General features: G+C 44.3%; 1 protein-coding gene across 1 annotated transcript; it reads left to right on the plus strand.

Moving 5' to 3' along the window:
- Nucleotides 1-3,249: 3,249 nt before the first annotated feature.
- Nucleotides 3,250-15,826, plus strand: LOC102558327 (olfactory receptor 5AN6-like). Its single transcript, XM_006268511.3, has 3 exons — nucleotides 3,250-3,334; nucleotides 14,821-14,886; nucleotides 14,991-15,826. The coding sequence occupies exons 1-3, from the start codon at nucleotides 3,250-3,252 to the stop codon at nucleotides 15,824-15,826; spliced, it is 987 nt and encodes a 328-aa protein (XP_006268573.3).
- The last annotated feature ends 3,776 nt before the right edge of the window (nucleotides 15,827-19,602 follow it).

Raw genomic sequence — 19,602 nt, forward strand, 5'->3', positions numbered from 1 at the left:
CCAGGAAATGTCTTGAGGGCAAGACGTTTTGGGGATATCTATTTTTGCACCAACTCCATAGCTGGGAGAGCTGTCAGGCACCCAGTGCCATTCCTCATGCCACTTGATGCCTAAAATGTTGTTTAAGACCTCTTCAGACTATGCAGTAGGTCCATTAAAAAATATTGCAAGAGAGCCTTGCTTCCAGGAGAATCATGCCCATAAGAGAAAACAGCAGAGACTGATCAAGCGTGAAACACCTTAAGTTTCATCCAAGAAAATCATTGGAATCTAGTTTGCAATGGGTACTGCTTTGACAGAGTCAGTCTTGCACTTAGTACTATGTCAGACTGGAAAATAGAGGAGCCAAAAGGGTAAAATGAACCTAAGATTCACCCTCTCAAAAATCAAACAAATAAATAAATGAAAGGGAAAGGAAAGACAAGCAGGGAAGTGTTAGCTTCTGGCTCTGTCAATTCAGTCAGAGAAAAACATTTCAAAGTCCAATGTCTGCAAATATGAATGTCCTGTCTATGCCTCACAGCTTTTTCCAACATGGTAGCTGGAATAGGAATGGAAAATGAGGGCCCTCTCTCTTTTGGAGCTGTGTCCATCTCACTAATCCACATTGTTTCTAGCTCCCTCCCATCCTGGCGCTAAATATTTTTGTTTGTTTTCTGCCTAAAGGACCAGCCTCAGGAGAACAGCCTTCTTGGTCCAAATCCTGCCTATATGACAGAGACAAGAAACTGATTCCTGAACCCCCTAGATCAGGGTCCTACTACTTCCACTAGTGGGCTACTAGGTGTCAGAAACCTCCACCTCCATTCTGAGACTGTTTTTATGTCAGTTCCCCCCCCCCCCCTCTCTGGCTATGCTGTCAGCAACTTCTGTGTCATGATGTGCCTACCAGGGAAACTCTATTGTGCTTGAAAGGGGAAATCTTAAATCTGCATGAATGCCAAAAATGACATTTTTGCAGCTACACTGGGACATGTAACCCATTCTTAGATAAGATAAGATTAAATGGAATTCCATCCTCAGACTTAAAATTTGGTAGTCACACGTCCTGCAGAGGCTGTAATAGGATGTCTAAAGGTAGTCCAAGGGGAAACTAATTCCTTCAAGAGGCAGCCGTGTCAGGAAACATGATTGACCAAAAGCAAAAATTACTGGAAGTTGTTTCAATATAAGAAGAGTTTGCAAGCACACGTTTGCAAGCAACTGGACTTAGGTATTTTGAATGCTGTGTAACTATGATGGATAAAAAATATTCAAATGATTTGCAATTCCCATACTAATGACATAGTGGCTATTCAACTTTAAGCCATGCCTTAAATTATCTTTTGAAATTGCTAGTGCTTAGACACTATGAAGATGTGTTCTCTAAAATACTCCAAGTATCCCATGTAAGAATATTGTGGTCATACGCAAAAATGTTATTATTGTTGCTTTAGTTTTTTTACTGATATATTGTTAATCTCAGCACCAGAAGCAAAATTCCTATGACCCAAACTACACCAAATGGATCCAGAAAATGAGAGGACAAGAAATGTGAAACCTGGAAACACATCTCCAGTAGGCCCACAATAAACTCACCCCAGAACAAAACCATCACAATTCCTGGATCTTATACCTGCACCTCCAGAAATGGTGTACATCTCATCCAGTGCACCAAGTGCCCTGAAGGAAAATATGTAAGAGAAACCAAACAACAATTGCATGGCAGAATGAACGCACATGGAAAATCCATCAAAGACAACAATATCCAATTACCAATGGAGGCAAATTTCTCACAAGACAGTCACTCCCTCTCCAATCTCTCAGTTCTAATCCTCAAAGGGAATTTGCAAAACACATTTCATAGATGAGCTTATGAATTTCACTTAAGAAATCTACTGGATACAAAAAATCATAAACTTAATATAGACATTGGATTTATGATGTATTAAAAACTGCCTGACATCTGACTCACCAGATATCCTGCTTTTAGCTGACCACCTGCATTTCACACTTTTTCCCTCCCTTGACCCCACTCCACTCCTATATCTACCCTTTGTCTTCCAAACGGCTGCTCGTTTGCATCTTCACTTTATTTATTTATTTATTTAACTTCAGCTCTTTTTCTACCTTGGAGAACTCATAACAGCAGTAGAGTCTTCCAGTGCCTGAAAGCTTGCAAAGGACTTTTTTTCCAACTATTTAATAAAAGATATCACGTCTACCCAAAGAACCTTGCCTGCCTATGTTTGTAGACCAATACAGCTACAACCAACAACTCCAAAGAATTGATTATTTTAAGTGTGGTCCCATTGGTTAAATTAACATCTCTTCTACAGTCTGCAAGTTGTACCTTTACCCTGACTTCTCTCTGGCTTCAAATTACCATGACTAATTGCCTTTCTCTTTTATAATTTTGAGGCACAAGCTTTGAGGATCTTTTCATTCCTTCTTGAGGAATAGGGTACCTAACCTTCTCCTTGCTTTCTTTTTGGTTCAGGCTGGGCAACCAGATGACTTGGCCTAATAAAATTCCTAGGGAAAGGGGAGAACTCTCTCTCTTCTTGGCGATGGGCATTTTGGAAATCCTAGAAGCAATGTGCCCCTGGCAACTGCCTAGTGATTTTCTGTAAGTAAAATCCTGGAAACTGGACAGGAGTTAGGAATTATGTTTAGGCCAGTCACATCTTAAAAGGATTACTGTGTCCAATTGCCTGTAAAAGTCTCACATTGATTATGTTTGCTCAAAGTGTATTCTGACTTCCTCACTCTAACCCCCCCCCCCCCCCCGGCCAACCCCTGATCAATAAAGCTATTGGGTTACAGCATGCCTTTCTGTGTTACTGAGGAGAGGGAGAAAAGTTTTTGCTCCTAGCTTGGCCAGTGTAGTTTGTCTGTTTATCTTCCTTCAGTCCTACCTGAGGCTATCTTGGGATGCTTTGGGCTGAAAGAAGCACCCAGAGATATTACTGTGGGCAAAGCAACCCCAAGGTTCACAGGGTCTGTGTGCCCCAATCTGCACAGAGCTCTACTAGAAACCAGTGCTCAGGGAGGTGGAAGAGTTACCCCAGGCTTGTGGGCGTCCTCCAGGAATCAGAACATGGCTGTAGGCTTGCCATGGGAGACTCCTGAAGTAAGGTTTTTGGGTTTGGCACAGTGAGGTGGGTGACTCTGTGTAGTAATTTCCCCCTTACTGTGCCACCACAATGGTCTCCAATTTTGGGACAGCCAACTCTTGTAGGAAAATTCATCCAGGAGGATTTCAACACCATGCAAGAGACTCAGAAGCAACATTATAATAAGAAGGCCCAAGTATGGATATCAACAGCAGCATTGTTATTCTCCTCAGAGGAAAGTAAGCTGTTAGCCAAAGGACAGGAGTTTAATGAGGTTTTGAGACAGGTTAGGTACGTGGATTATGAAATCACCCTAGTGGGGAGTTATCACTGGACTCAGATAGATCATGTGCATCTCCTGAAGGCATGGAGGGTTGGAAAAATCCTCTGTCCCTCAGTCTATTTTACACTGGAAATGATTCCCCAGCTAAATTATTACACAAGTGAATTCCATGACACTAACCACTAACTTATTTTAAAAGTCAATATGATCAGAAGTCAGAGGTGTATCTTCATCAGAAAGTCCCTTAAAACTCTTTCCATCTACACTCCAAATTCTATTTAATTTCTAAGCTACCTAACTGCAATCCTATTCCACCCTGATGGATTCTAATATACGTGTATTTGGTCAAGTTTTATAACACATCTTCATCTTAGTTTTAAGATTACATGGCATAAAGCTGTGGGATAGAGGACCACCCACCTATCTTTAGTTTTACCCTGCCTGTGCACCAATTGTTTTCAGATAACCAACCTGCCTAGACTGTTTGAACTTAGATGCCTAATTTTCTAAAGGCAGGCAAGATTATCTGAGTAGATATGATATCTTTTATTAGACCAACTGAGTAGTTGGAAAAAAGGTTTTTAGCAAGCTTTCAGGTGCCATCACCCTTCTTCAGGCACAGGGAGTCTCTGCTGGTCTGAGACTCCAAGGAATAAGAGAAGCTAAAAATGTGGCAGGATGTCAGTGAGAATGTAAATAGGTAGAAATTAGGAAAATAAAAGGTAAAGTTGTGGGGGCAAAGCTGACTCAGGGAACCTCTACAGTCACAGTAAATCAAGGTAGAAAAGAGGCTGTCTGTGAAAAAGGAAATAGCTGGAAATTAGGAAGACAAAGGGCAGAAAAGTAGGTGAGAGGGGGGAAGAAAGGTGGTAGGTGTCACAACCCAAAGTTGTGATTTGTTGTTTGTGTGTGCTTCGGCAATGCTAAATTATGTTCCCGTTAAAATTACAGTTTCCTTGCATGGTGGAGTTCTCTGCTGCGGGAGAGAACTCTGGTGCAACGGGGGATTTCCCGCCAATTTGCAGCTTCTTTGCATGGTGCATTTCTTTTGCAACTCAGAGATGCACGGTGCAAAGGAGTTCCTGCCATTTGTATTTAGATTCACGCCACATTATTGGCTGGTTCTAAATGTAGGCATACGTGGCGGCTAGCTATTGGCTTGCTAGCCGTACAAAAGGCTTGGGTAGTTTCTGCCCAAGTCGGAGAGAGAGGAAAACTGGAGAGATACAGAACTCGCCAGGAGGAGGAGACTTCGCGCTGTGTGAAGATCTCTAAGTGATGTGGACCCTTGTGGACCCAACGCGCCTTTCTTAAGCAGGCAACAGAGGTCTAAACAGCCTCTGGCCTCTCCCCATCACCGAGCGAAATCCTAGACGTATCCCTATCCTATATACCCAATTTTCGAACCCACGGAGTCTTAACAGCTCTGGGGACCTGGGAACCAAATAAAACCCACGGAGATTCAGCCACTCCGTGTGGAAAGAATTGCCGAACCCGCGGAGCCTTAACAACTCCAGGGCCAAAGAACCGTGTTTGTCAGAGTCCTCCAATGAGGATTTAAGCGGAGTTGCACCTGGAAAACTGTCCAGCCTACACCGTGACCATCTTGGGTGTAAGTAAATAATCTTTTCAATCAACCACTACGCCTCTGTGACTAATTCTAGCTCTCGTGTACCTTGCCGCCCCGCGGTTTTCTCCGGCCCCGCGTGCCTGGGCTTCTGGCCACAGTCCGCGTGCGCAAAGACGGGCCCAGCTCGCCCCCAGCCCGCACAGTAGGGAGGACAGTGTAAGAGGTCAGGTCTCACAGGTACCTGGTGAATCAGATGTCAGGCAAGTTTTAATGTGTCATAAATCTAATGTCTATATTGAGCCCGTGTTTTTTTAAACACTTAATAACTTATTTTAGGCAACCTGGGATCACACCAGGTACCCATTGCAGTCTGAGTCATCAGGCTGAGGGTTGAAGCAGAAGCATAATCCAGGCAGATGGTAAATCAGAACCAGTAGGTCCCAACAAGGCAGGGGCAGTGTCTGTGGCAAATCTGGGATCATGCTTGAACAAGGCAGGTTTCAAACAAGCACACACAAGAGTGTTGGTGCTGGGGCAAGTTCCACAGGAAATAGGATGGGTTTTATAGTCCCCCCCTCCCACATCAGGGTCTCTCAATTCCCATAGGTTCCTCCTGGTCACCTGACTCCTCATCAGTGTCTTCATGGAAAGGACCAGGCTGGACAGGGGATTGTGTCTGACCAACTGCCTGGTGGAACTGTGGACTTTGTCTCTGCCTGCTGGCTGGGCTGCTTCAGGTTTGAATCCTAGTGATCCTAACATGACTAGATCTGGAGACAATTGGAGGAATAGAAGTACAGAAAGGATTATACTCTGGAGATATGGGAAGATTGGGATAACATTTTTGAGCAGTGAAGCACTCAGGGTCATGCTATGTAGTCAGGCTGCCAGATATCCCACTTTCAGAGATGTTGGGTGACATAGTCTCTAGTGTTCTAGACTAAATATCTGGTGCATCTCTCAGCAACAAACCCCAGCAACAAACTTCTTATTGAAGCTTTCAACCAGCAGCTGAACTACAGATCTTCCTTCCACAAGCAAAAGAGTTATAGAGGAGAGTCCTGTCCAAGCCACTAAAGCTGTAATTGAGTTGTAGTCTGTAGTGAGCCACGGACCCTGATGGGAACCCCTGCAGATGGTCACGGGGGTGGAACCTCAGGTGGGGTGTTTGAGTTTCTTGAAGTTAGACAATGGGCTTATTTGGCTTGTGTCAGACGGTAGACTTTTTTTTTCTCATTATTTATATGTAAATATTGTGCTTCCACGGGGATTCAATGGCTATTTTGTTTTATGATGTAAGTTGTACAACTGTTTTGTTTATGAGACTGTAGGGCTGAAAAAGGTCCCATAGCACCTGAAGGGTGCACTTGGGTTAAGGCTGAGAGGGACAGAATTAGGGCCAGGGGGCCAAGTATTAGACTATTTGAACAGCTAGAGCTAGGAAAACAAAAGCTGTGGCCTGGAGATGCCAACACTGGGCCAAAGTCCATGAGTTGCAAAACCCAGGGCCAGAAGGCCTAGAGCTAGAGAGCTAGAGCAGCTAGAGCCACGGAGGTGATAGAAGTGGCTTGGAAGGGCTAACACTATATCAAAGCCCACAAAGGGAAAAGAACAGGGTTGGAGGACCCAGAAGTAAAGTTAGTGATAGTTTTCCTCTCCTGAGGGGAGGGGAAATAAATAGGGCTTTGCAAAGCTTCAGTTGCTGATTCAATTTGGCGGAGACTTGGCTCAATTCGGTGACTGAATCTCCAAATCCAAATTGACTCAGGAGACCCTTTAATTTCTCTGAACCAAATTGGAATCCTCTGAATCGATTTGGAGAGCTTCAAAACATTTGACGATTCAGACATAGACACAGCTTTAAATGTTTTTTTCTACATACCTCAAGGTACCAGGTGGCTCATGAATGCTGAGATGGTGGGGCAGATGGAGGGTCCCACAGGAGCATGTGGAGGGTCCCCAGTCTGCTCAGCAGCAGACCCAGAAGTGGACCAGAAGCACTTCTGGTCCACTTCCATGTCTGTGGGAGAGTGTACACCACCCCCCATGGCCCCCTGACTTGGTGACTGGTGCCTCCTGAGTTTGGGGGGGCACCCAGGGTCCCCCCACAGCCTATCACTAAGCCAGGGAGTGTTGGGGGGGTGGGGCACAGCATGCTTGGCAGCAGACCCAGAAGTGGACCAGAAGTACTGTGGTACTCTCCATCTGCCCTACCATCACAGCGTTCATGAGTCATCCCTGGTATCTCAAGGTATGTAGAAAAAAACATTTAAAGCTGTGTCTATGGACAAATCACTGATTCTCTGAATCAGCATTGAATCTTCAGATTTGGATTCAGCTGAACTGAATCAGGACAGTGATCCAAATCAACGAATTGAATCACTGTCCCTGATTTAGGCTTAAACCAAATCCAAATCGAATACAGCCCATTTTGGTTAGAAATAAATCTATCAAAGAGGGTTCCCTTCTTGGGGCAGAGAATATGTATCAAGCTGGTTGGGAAAGGCTTGCAGCAAATCATACACTCCAGGCTGGAGAGTCAGTAGGCTTGGCAGGGACTACAGAGACTACATTGAGCTGCCACCAGTCAAACTTAATTGCAGGTCTGCCCAGAGAACTGGGCAGGCTGAGGTAGATAATTGGCTGGCCCCAGAAAGTTTAAGGCTCTTAGTGGAGGGAGCTAGATAGCACTGAGGAAAGAAAGACAGGGAAGGAAGCTGGAAGCCAAGTGGGAGAATGAGGAACAGAGTCAGTCTGTCAGTGTTAGCTGCAGGGTCTGAAAGAAGATCTAGAGTTGCAAGATGGGAAGCACCATCACCACATAAAGGAACATAATGAAAGGCAGCCTGAGGGCACTGACAGTGACATTTGCCACATGTTTGGACCTCTCAAAGTACTCAATAGGCATGCTGTGACATAAGTCCACAGCTGCAGAGTTCTTCAAAATTGGCTGATCATACAACAAATGAACCCCCATCTAATAAATGATCTGATGAATGTGCTCCAATGTGGAGCACCTTAGCAAACTTCTTTACCCTAGGTTCAGTTTGTCAATGCTATAGCTGATGCTGTGCAGCCCCACCTCTGGTGCTTTCTTCAGGAAGAGAGGGGGAGGGAGCTGTGGGCTAGGATTTCCCTGGCCTAAGCTGGAGGATGGGGGTGGTTTGGAGCCCCCTTGCCTCATGGACTCTCCATTTCCTCCCTTCTTAAGTTCAAGTTGAGGAAACCCTAGCCCATAGCTCCTCTTCCCCCACCTCTCTCACCCCTTCTTGCAAAGAGCACCTGAGCTGGGAGTGGGAGTGGGAGTGGCAGGGCTACATCAGCCCAGCTCAGATCACAAGACAGGCAGGCAGGCTTGATTCTCCCCCATGCTGCAAAAAGGTTGTTGGGTCAGGGTGGCTTCATTAATTCATGGCACTTTATACCTGATCAACTGTAAGTGGCCTGAGAAGTGCTGTGCAAGTGAGCAGTAGCAAGTTGAAGGCACTGACTCAGGATCTGGGGAGGATTCAGAAGGACTGAGCTGTGTTTATAGACAGAGAGACTTGGTAAAAGATGGTTTAAGCTAAGCAAGTGCCCAACTCAATACTGTATGATACTGAAGTCACCTGCTTCAAAGATTAATTATATATCCTCCTTTGTAAGTGTTTCAGGGAATATGAAGAAACAGTCCTTGGCAAGGTGCAACTGTTGCAATGCTGGGACTGGAAATCACCCTCTAGGAGCCACCAGATCCCATCTTGCTCTTCCTCTCTGGACTCCTGGTCCCACCCTGTTGTCTTTCCTCCCATACCTTGGTGTTATAATCCAACAGGGTGGCTGCCCCTAGAGGGAAAAGAGGTTTTGTGTCCAGTTTTATGTCCTTGTCTCAGCTGACACCCCCTGACTTTGGCCCACAGTCCTCAGGCTTAGCCGCTCCTCTTAAGATCCACTGTTCAGGGACCCTAGGATCCCAGACCTGAGCTAAAACTTCATCTCTCATGGGCTTCAGGCCCCTTGTACCTCGTCTTGCCCCTTGCAGGTTTTAGGCTTGTGCCCTCAGTCTTTGCTGTTTAACACCACAAACGTTCTGTGGACAGCACTGCCCTCCAACCCCCTTAAAAGGTTTAGGACCTGGGGTCCTCCTAGCTCCCTTCTTATGGGGTATATGCAGGATGTGCCCATGTGCAAACTCACATGGCTCATGAGTATGCACTATAAGCTGTGCTCAGGAGGAGTAGATAAGGAAAAGCATAGGCATGTTCCCAGTGAGAACATCAGTCCTCAGCCTGTACCTACCAGAAAACCGTGCTTCATGGGTTTTCAATGGCAGATGGAAAGGAGGGTCCTCCCATGTTTTAGCCCAAGAGCCTCATGGTTAAGGTACGTGCCCAGAAAGCCACAGACTAAGGGTCAATGTTCCCTACCAACCAGAAAAGACTCCAACCTGCATTGCTCTGACTTTGGCTCAGTGCTTTGTGTATGAGGACACTGTTTAGACAGCATCCAGGAAGGGTACTCATCCTAACCACACCTTTTCTAGGGCTAGAGTTTGAAGACTTCTCTTCACTTATGTGTGCACAGAGCCACAGGCCTGTCTAGTCAGAGAGCAGCCTCCTCTGTATGCCCAGTACTTATGTGGGCAACTACACTTCCACACTGTACACAGTAGAAATTCCACAAAACACAGTTATGTATCTGGGTGGTACTTGGGTGCGTAAAGTGAAAAAGGATTATCCTTTGGGATCTAGAAAACAAGATTCATTAGAACCAGACACTGAATGCAAAACCTGAACCAACCAACAAGAAATCCTGAAGACAAGGACATACATGCAGTTCCATTTCAGCACAGGGACAGAACTACCAAGTGCCTAAATTACTACTAATATTAAAGAACAAAGGGGAAAAGGCATGTTATGTCACAAAGGAAGTGAGATCCCTGATTTCCAGACTCTCTGCAACCTGAAATGGATCAAAACCTTTTTCTGACCATAGCACTGTTATTAGATTAGACCATAGTCACTGGGTTATTAGATAAGGTGGTGGAGAAGCTTGCTCCCATTCCTCTTATTGGGCTTGAGGCATTTGTGCCAATAATATAACCCTTAGTCTGGAAAGAGAGAACATAGGACAGGTGATGACTGTAGTCTTGTTTTTACAGCACTCAGATGAGAGGAAGGAGTCATTGGGTTCAGTCATGCTCACAAGTCTATTACCTGTTCTAATCCAGAAACTATTTAATTACAATAGATAAGGGGGGCTCAAAGCAGGGATCCAAACCCAGGCAACCCTTTTTGGTGATGTTGCACTAAGCAGCACCTCCAGCTGTGACTTACAGGAAAGTGGTGAGAGATTCAGGCTCCTTCTTCTTTGTTTCCCTGACTCTTGCAACTTTAGCTGCATGGTGACCAAATTCTTTTACAAAAAAGGAGAAGACTGCCACATATTCAGTCTATTACAGAGCATAATGGAAAGGTCACTCTCTAGGGAAAGGATGTTAAAGACGTTTCGACTTCACAAAAACAAAGGAGGACCAGAACCCAGCAGGTCACACATTTACTGAAGGAAGATTCTAATCTCTAGCCTAGACTAGAAAGTGCATGGCAGTGTTACCCATGAAAAGTAGAATTAGGGACTCTGGATATTAGGGCTGTACAAAGCTTTGGGTGCTGATTCAATTTGGAGGAGGTTCGGCTCGATTCAGTGGCTGAATCTTTTAATCCAAATCAAATAAGGAGACCAATAAAAAGGTCTGAATTGATTCAAAGCTCTCCAAATCAATTCAGAAAAGATTCAGGAGGCTTCAAAGATTCGGGAAGTCCCTGCTCACTACCACAAGGAACTGAACCCTGACTCTATGCTGGTAAGTGGGGGAAGGGACCATAGGGGGATTGCTGCCAGGCCCCATCCCCTGCCTGCTCTCCCAGCCCCATGAGAACCCTCCAACCCCCTCCTGGTCTTTCAGCCCCCCATCCCCATGGCTGCCCCTCCTGGCCCCAGCTCTCAGCTTGTAAAAAAATAAACAAAAAGTCCCTTCAAGATGATTCTGACTCCTTCTAGGTGGGGGACAATCCTCACTGCCCCCCACTGCCCTGTGCTATGTGAGGGCCTCTACCATGAGCCCTCACCCCCCGCCCATGGATGCCCTACCTGGCCCCAGTTCCTGGCTATTTAAAAAAAGCTTGTGGCAGAGCCCCCCACACAGCACAGGGTGGTGGAGGCAACATGGATGCCCTCCCCCCCACCTGGCAGGAGCTGCTGAGTGCAAGGGATTTTTTTGGTGTTTTTAAGTGCCAGGACCTGGGCCAGGGGGTGCTGGGGGAGTGGGCAAGGGTCAGGAGGCTCATGGCTGAGCCCTCCACACAGGTGGGGGGCAGTGGTGATGTCCCCCCACCCCCACCTGGCAGCTGCCGGTGAGGTCGGAGCTTTTTTTTTTTTTTTTGAAGAACCAGGATGCTGTGGCTGGGTGGGGCAGCCATTGGTGGGGCTGGGAGAGCGGGCAGGGGATGGGGCCTGTTTGATTTGGAAATTTGGCTGATTCAGTGGTGGCCAAATCTCTGAATCAAATTTGGTTGAATCTATTTGGGACAGTGATACAAATCACCAAATCAAATCACTGTCCCTTGAATCAGCCAAACCTGAATCTGAAGTGAATAGTAGCCACTTTGCACAGGCCTACTGGATATCAAGGGAATAGAGATACTGGATACACAATTTGAGTTAAGGGATGAAACTTTGGAGTGGACCAGGAGTTCAAAAGCATTTCCCTCTTTGCCATCATTTAACAAAAGCTATACTCATGATGAAAAGCCCTAATGTTATTTCAGCCTAGGTGGTCTATAAGAATACCTCCTCAGATTATTGATACTGATTACCGGCATTTGGATTTTGACAAAATGGACCATGGTCTTGCAAGGCAGAAATCAAGCTGATCACATAAATGACTCATGGAACACTAATAGACTCATTCTAAAGATTATGAAATTGCAGGTGTCTCACATCACACATTTTAGGGCCAGCACTGGGGTGTGTAGTACAAGAATAACGTGGTTAGACAGCATCTGGTGTAGGAGGTACTGTGCAGGGAGCAGGCACAGAATGACTTACCACAGTACTGAGTGGTGCCATTTCACATGCATATTCCCAGGCCAAATGTTAACATAAGAGAAAATCCAAAATGTACATATTTCCTTCAGGTGCAGGGACAGTTCTTTTCTGCCTGACCAACTTGAGATTTGTGGTAACATTTCTATGACACCTATTTGAAACAGTTCCTTTTCTTTTAATTAAACTCATAGACAGGGAAGGAAATTTCATCAAGATCCTGTCTCAAAGGGACCAAACATTTTTTTCTTAACAACTAATTGGCCCTCTTGGCATTAGAAGAAAAAAAAAATCAAAAGGTTATATAGAACATAGGCAAGTACATGAGATTAATTTCTGCTCTGGATGTTTTCCACCAATAAGATACAAGATACTCTTATTCAGGAAAGCAACACTTACACTATTTAAAATAATTTAAGATGGGGCATGGATGTGCACTCTCTCTCTCAAGAAGAAAATAAAGAAGTAGGAAGCATTAACACCACTTATTTCCTGGAATCTTGTTTCCACTGTTGGTAAGTTTCTACTTTTGTGTTTCTATGTAATATGGGATACTCATTTTGAAATCACACTGTGAATACAGTCATGGGGAATTCAGTATATCCAGTCTCCTCCCTAAGGTGACATGGTGGAGGGCACAAGAACCCCTGAAAAGAAAAGTCAAATGTGCTTTGTTTAATAATTTCCCATATTTTCCCACTCAAAAAGGAAATGGATATGCCCTGGGCTTCCTTTCAGATATAATTTTTAATTCATTTATTTTTAGCTGAAAACTCTGCTCTTGAATTTTGTCCCCAGTGATTTTAATTCATCTGCAGGCCAGAGTGAACTTTAACTCCTCAAATGAGAACTTTTGCAAATGTCCATCTGATCCCTTCTTTACTGCACTAGACCATTATACCCCTCCTCCCCCCCATGTTACACAATATTTCTCTTAAGTTCTCTTTCTTGGAAATTCCACTTTTTCATCTATATCCAGACTTTGTCAGTTCATAGGATATTGAAGTACCTCCTCTCTACTCTGTTGCACAGTGTCATCACACTGTTTTAAACTAGTCCCATTTAAAAAGAAGTCCTTCTCTGTGGCTAACAGCGGAAGAAGCAGACCTGGTTTAGGCTAGAAAGCAGGATGTTCAGCATCCAGCCAGATCATGGAGTAGGACTGGGCTCTTTTATATCTGTGATGGTCAATGTCTGAGAGGCAAGCCTTTTTTGGGGAAATCTATGATTGGGCCAAATGTACAGTTGGGAGAGGTGTTGGGATAGTTTTCAGGTATCAAGTACCCTTCCTCATGCCACTTGATGCACCAAATGTTTCTCAAAACCTCTCCAGACTATACAGCATGCCCTGCCCTGCCCCCAATATTTTTAAAAAGTCTTGTCTCTAGGAGATACATACCAAATCCTGACAGCAGCAGAGACTGGTCAAGGAGTGATTCACATTTTGTTTGGTTCAATAATAATAATAAAAATAATGATAAAAAAATCACTGAGGTTCAGGAATACAATGGATACTGCTTCCACAGACTCCAGCCATTTATACTATTTCAAACTTGAAAATAAAGAAGACAAAAGGGTTAAATGAACCTAACATTCAAATTCCCAAATAATAAAGAGAGGGAATAAGTTCTTGTTCTGTCAAAAGAGTCAGAGAAAAGTATTTAAGAGTCAAATGTCTGCCACTAAGTATGTCCGGCCAAAGCCTCACAGCTATTGCCTCACTGGGTGACAGGAAGAGGAATGGGAACCCAGGGCCTTCTCAATTTTGGAGCTGTGTCTATTTCAGTAATCCGGTCTCTTTCTGGTTCCCTCCCATTCTGACACTGCCTATTTTTTCTTGCTGCCTGCCCAATGGAACCACTTTAAGAGAAGGGTGCTTGCTTAAAATCCCACTTACGTGACAAAAAAGAAATGGATCCGCCTAGACCACTATATAATGATTTTGCTATTGGGCTGCTGGGTGGAAAAATCTTCCTTCTCTGATATCAAAAAGTTTTCTTGATAATAGCTTGTCTCTGAGTACACGGTCAGTAAATGCTATGTAGTGATGACTCTACTTGGCTGCTCCAATCTTGCTTGCAAGGGGAAATAGAATCTCAAATCTGCATGAATGCCAACAGGCCACTTATGAAGCTACGTTTGGACATCTAAACAATTGTTAGTTGAGTTAAATTTAAATGTAATTTGATTCTCCTACTTAAAATTTGGTAGTCATTTATTCTGCAGAGGTTGTGATACAATTCCTTCAGAAATTCCAATGGGAAAATAAGTCCTTTTCGTGGCAGCTGTGTCAGGAAACACGTTTAAGGGAACATACAAGTTGTCTCAACATAAGAAAAGGCTTGCAAAGAACTTTTTTCCCAACTATTTAGTTTGTCTAATAAAAGCTATCACTTTGACCCAAAGAACCTTGCCTCTCAACATAAGAAACATATGTGAAAGCGTGGATTGAGGGTTTTTTTAATGCCATGTAACTATGCTGGATACAAACACAACATTTATTTGCAATGCCCTTATTAATGAACTAGTAGATGCTTAATCCCTAGGTTGTAACTTAAACTATGGATTGAAATAGTTACTTCCAAGACACTATGAAGATATCTTCTGTGAAACACTGAAAGTATACCAGTTTAGGATATTGCCATCATAAGCAACATCATTATTATCGTCATAGGAGGTTTAGACAGAATGAAAAAAGTTCTCTATATGGAGTTGTTCTGACCTAGAACTGGAGAAGTACACTTTCTTCATGGTAATTGTTATATTTATTCATTCATTTCTATTTCTAGGTCCAAGGTTTGGTGAACAAATAGCCATGGGGAACAAGACAGCTGTCAGCTATTTTGTTCTGTCAGGTGTTTCCAGTGACCCACAGCTCCAGTCTTTCTTTTTGTGGTGTTTCTACTTATATACATATTAACTGTCATGGGGAATGGGGCAATCATGGTGGTGATATGAGCTGTTCCTCACCTTCACACCTCTATGTATTTTCTCCTATCACACTTATCTTTCCTTGACATCTGCTACTCTTCAGTCACTGTCCCAAAGATGCTGCAGAATTTCTTGGTAGAGAAGAAAACCATTTTTTTTAATGGCTGCCTTTCCCAGATGAGCTTAATTCTTTTGGCGTCCTGTACAGAAATGTTCAAGCTATCAGCAATGGCCTATGATCGGTATGCTGCCATCTGTGACCCACTGCATTATGTGGGGACCATGAATAAGCAAGTCTGCATAGGACTGGTGGGTGGTGCATGGCTGATCAGTATACTTTATGCACTGACAAACACTGTACCTATATTACATTTACATTCCTGCGGGCCCAATGAACTGAACAATTTCAGTTGTGAGCTCCCATCTCTACTAGAAGTGTCCTGCACAGAGACCTTCATCAGTAAGATGACACTTCTCACTTCAGCTATGATTTTAGGTTTGATCTCATTCTCTGTCACCCTGGTCTCTTACATCTTCATCATCTCCACTATCTTGAGGATAAGTTCTACTGAGGGTAGACTTAAAGCCTTTTCCACCTGCAGCTCCCACCTAACTGTTTTTGTTCTGCATTACGGGGCTGGTTTGTTTCGATATCTGAGACCCGGTCCAGCCTTTTCAATGGTTCTTGACAGACTATTCTCCATCCAGTACAGTATCTTAACTCCCATGTTAAATCCTATAATCTACAGCCTGAGAAACAAGGAGGTGAAGGCAGCTCTGGGAAAATATATTGCAGGAAATGAAAGGCATGTGAATGTATTTCAGCAATTGGAAAAAAATATTATAGCTAAGGGGAATTATTAGTTAAAATATTTTGTTGTCATGTAGCAGGGTGGAATGGAGATTTAGTCTATAACAATTTAAAATTTCTCTTAATGTGGACCGTAAGTGCTTCTGATCCACTTCCGGGTCTGCTGCCAAGCACACTGGCAAGCCCCCTGCACTCCTGTGGGATGCTCCATCTGCCCCAGAATCACAGCATTCACAAGCCACCTGCTACCTAGAGGCATGTAGAAAAAACATTGAAAACTGTGTCTATGTCCTAATTGCCGAGTCTTTCTGAGTCTCTCCAAATTGATTCAGAGGGTTCTGATACAATTCAAAGAGATTAAGGGGTTCTCTGATACAATTTGGATTCAGAGATTCAGCCACTGAGTCAGGATGAATCTCTGTTGAATTGAATCAGGGACTGAAGCTTCACACAGCCCTGCTGTGCTGCTGAGAAGGTCCTCCCCCAGCCTGTAAGCATGCTGGTGATTCCTTCTCCTTAGGTGTAGCACCTTGCATTCGTCCTTATTGAACTACATCCTATTCTGTTCTTCCCACTTTCCCAACCTGTCCAGATCCACTTCAATTAATTCCCTACCCTATGGTGAGTTAACTTTTCCCCATAATTTCGTATCATCTGCAAATTTCAACAGAGTGCTTTCCGCACCCTCATCCAAGTCACTGATGAAGATATTGAACAGCACTGATCCAAGGACCAAACCTTGTGGAATTCCACTTCCCGCATCTTTCCAGGTTGATACTGACCCATCCGCCAATACTCTATAGGTGCGACCCCTAAGCCAATTTGCCACCCACCTGACCATGTAATCTAGATCACAGTCGCTCAGTTTATCTGTTATTTTTCATCTTTCAATACTGTCTGGTCTCAGGCCTCTACTCTCTCTCCTTATCCAGACATAAACACATTTCTCTTTGCGCAACCCACATTTTACTCAGAGCTTGCAAAGTAACTAGAACTAGGACAGTTAAAACAGCAACAGAACTGCCATTCTTTCCTTCCCATTCAAACAAGCTAACATGTTAAATAATGTTATGTTAAATGTAAAAAGAGGAAGCTATCAGAAATTCCATCAAGTCATGTTCCTAGAAGGATTTACTCAAAATAACTGAAATGCGTAATAAGAAAAATCAGGGTTCTAACAAAGTTATAGTGTCACAACCCCCCCCCCGACACACACGCACACAAAAACCAAAAAAAGAATATCCCAAATACCACTTCTCCAGACATGCCACAATTCAGCTGTTCACCCTCCCTGAATGCTACTGTCATCCTTTTCCTCTACCCAATTTGCTGCTCTGCAGAATCACCTTCTTTGGGCATGGAGAGGACTCAGGACTATGAGGGAATCCTTTATAGACTATGTTAAGGTTGAATTATGTGGTTATAACATACATTTGTTTCATTATCTGAGACACTAGTGGACCTGGAAATAAGGGACTATGTTGAGGGTTGAGAGAGACTTGGTAAGAGACTGTTTAAGCTAAGCCAGTTCCCAACCAGCTAGATTTGGTGGAAAATGTGGGCATTCTAAAGAGCCCTACAGAAGCCTAAAGGCTCCTGCAGAAGTTAAAGGTCATTGTAAAAGTGAATTGAGAGTGAACTGCAGCAATTTAAAGGGATCTAAAGCAGTTGGAAGTGAACCACAGTAGGGAGTGAAGAGTAGTGCAAACCCTAACTGTCTACCTGAGCTACAAAGGTAACCTGTTAACATTTGGGCTGTTTCCTGATAAGGTGTCTGGTGGCTGTTGGAGGTGGAACATCACAGCAATGAGCAGGCTGAGGCCCAGTTAGCTGCCTTGAGGTAACAGCTAATGGCATAGAGTAAAGAGAATATAAGCAAGAAGCAAAGGCACATGTTGTCAGAGAAATAGGAGCCCAAATGGCTGATCATGATGGAATCAGATGTAAGCCAAGAGCAGGATAAGAGGCTGTGAGCATTCCAGGAGAAAGTGACCATAGTTGAAGGGGGGGGGGGACTGAAAAGAAGGGCAAAATAAAGGAGCTGGTGGGCCAGCTGCCACAGAAGAAGAGCACCAAAACGCCCCACAGGAGAGAGATGTGGCTTCACATTTGATGCAAGAATACCATCAGTGGAAAGAAGCAAAGCTGGTAGCCCAGACCTCTAAGCTACAGCTTGTGGAGGAAGCCAGGGACACCAACCATGCCTCTGTGAAGGAGACAGACAGAGAAAGCCACACTGAAGCAGAAGGTCCAGGGACCTACATACCACAGTCCAGACACTCATCGAGAGGTGCCAACAGAGAGAGGTCCAGGTAGGGGCAACCAAGTTTCATAGATTCATAGGTTCTAGTGTTGGAAGGGACCTGAATAGACCATTAAATCTGACCCCCTTCCCTAGGCAGAAATGAGTGCTGGGATCATAATACCCCAGCCAGATATTTATCTGACCTCCTCTTGAAGACCCTCAAGGTAGGGGAGAGCACCACTTCCCTTGGGAGCCCATTCCAGAACCTGGCAGCCCTAACCATAAAGTAATGCCTTCTGATATCAAGTCTGAACTTTCTTTCATTCAATTTGTGGCCATTATTCCTTTTTTTCCCAGGTGGTGCCCGGGGGAACAGAGGGCAAACAGAGCCTCACTTATTTTCTGCTGGCTCCCCTTGTAATGTAATTTGCTAAATGGGAGATGGTTTCAGAGAGAGGGAAAAAAAAGGAGGAAATCCCCAAGTGGGGTAAACAATTCCCTTTTTGGACCCACTGCAGGGAATTGGCCTCCTGAGATTTGTAGTATAGAGGAGGGTCCCACCAAGGTGCCAGGGCAATAGTTGAGCTCTACTTTGCAGTTAGCCACAGACCCTGATGGGAACTCATGTGGATGGGCAATGGGGTGGAATCCTAGGTGGGGTGTTTAAGTTTGTTGAAATTAGCCAATTGGCTTATTTGGTTATGACAGCCAGTAAGCTTATATTTTGTATATTTTAATGTTGTGTTTGTATTGGGATTCAAAGTTTATGTTACATTATAATGTAAATTGTACAACTGGTGTGTTGTTGGGTGTGGCTATCAGGGTAAGAAGATCCCATAGCACCTGAGGGATTAATCAAAGCTAAGCCTGAGAGGTCCAGGGGGCCAAGGATTAGAGGTGCAGCTATAGCTAGGAAGGCAACAGCTGCAACTTGGAGTTGCTAACACTAAGACAAAGCCCTCAAGGGGAAAAATCCATGGCCAGAGGGCCCAGAGCTAAGGGAAATGGACAGCTAGAGTCAGGTGGGTGATAGCTGCAGCCTGGAAGTGCTAACCCTGAGTCAAAACCCAGTTCTGGAGGAGATAGTTTCTCTCTCCTGAGGGGAGGATGGTATACATATTTAAAAGAGGATCCACTCTTGGGAAGAAGGATGTATAATAGGATGGAAGGCCAAAGCTTGCAGCAGACTTTAAACTCCAGGTGGGAGGGGTCAACAATCTTGCAATGACTACAGCCATCTGTAGGCAGTCAAACCTAATCACAGGCCTGCCTAGAGGACTGGAACAGTTGAGGTAGATAATTGGCTGGTCACAGGAAGTTTAAAGCTCTTTGCGAAAGGAGTTATATGAGACTCAGGTAAAAGAGAGGCAGGGAGGGGATGTGGGAGCTAAGCAGGAGAGTGAGAAACTGAGACGGAGGGATTCAATCTTGGCATTGGGTCTAGGAAAAAACCCAGGGGTCTAATCCACAAACCCAGGGGTGTAATCCACTTGCAGCACCACATCAGAGAACCAAGTAAAACAAACAAACAAATCCGAGAAGTTCTGTGTGAAAGGGAAGCAATAAGATAGAAGCATTGGCATC

The sequence above is a fragment of the Alligator mississippiensis genome, chromosome 7, assembly GCF_030867095.1.
Source record: "Alligator mississippiensis isolate rAllMis1 chromosome 7, rAllMis1, whole genome shotgun sequence".
Classification (NCBI taxonomy): Eukaryota; Metazoa; Chordata; order Crocodylia; family Alligatoridae; genus Alligator; species Alligator mississippiensis.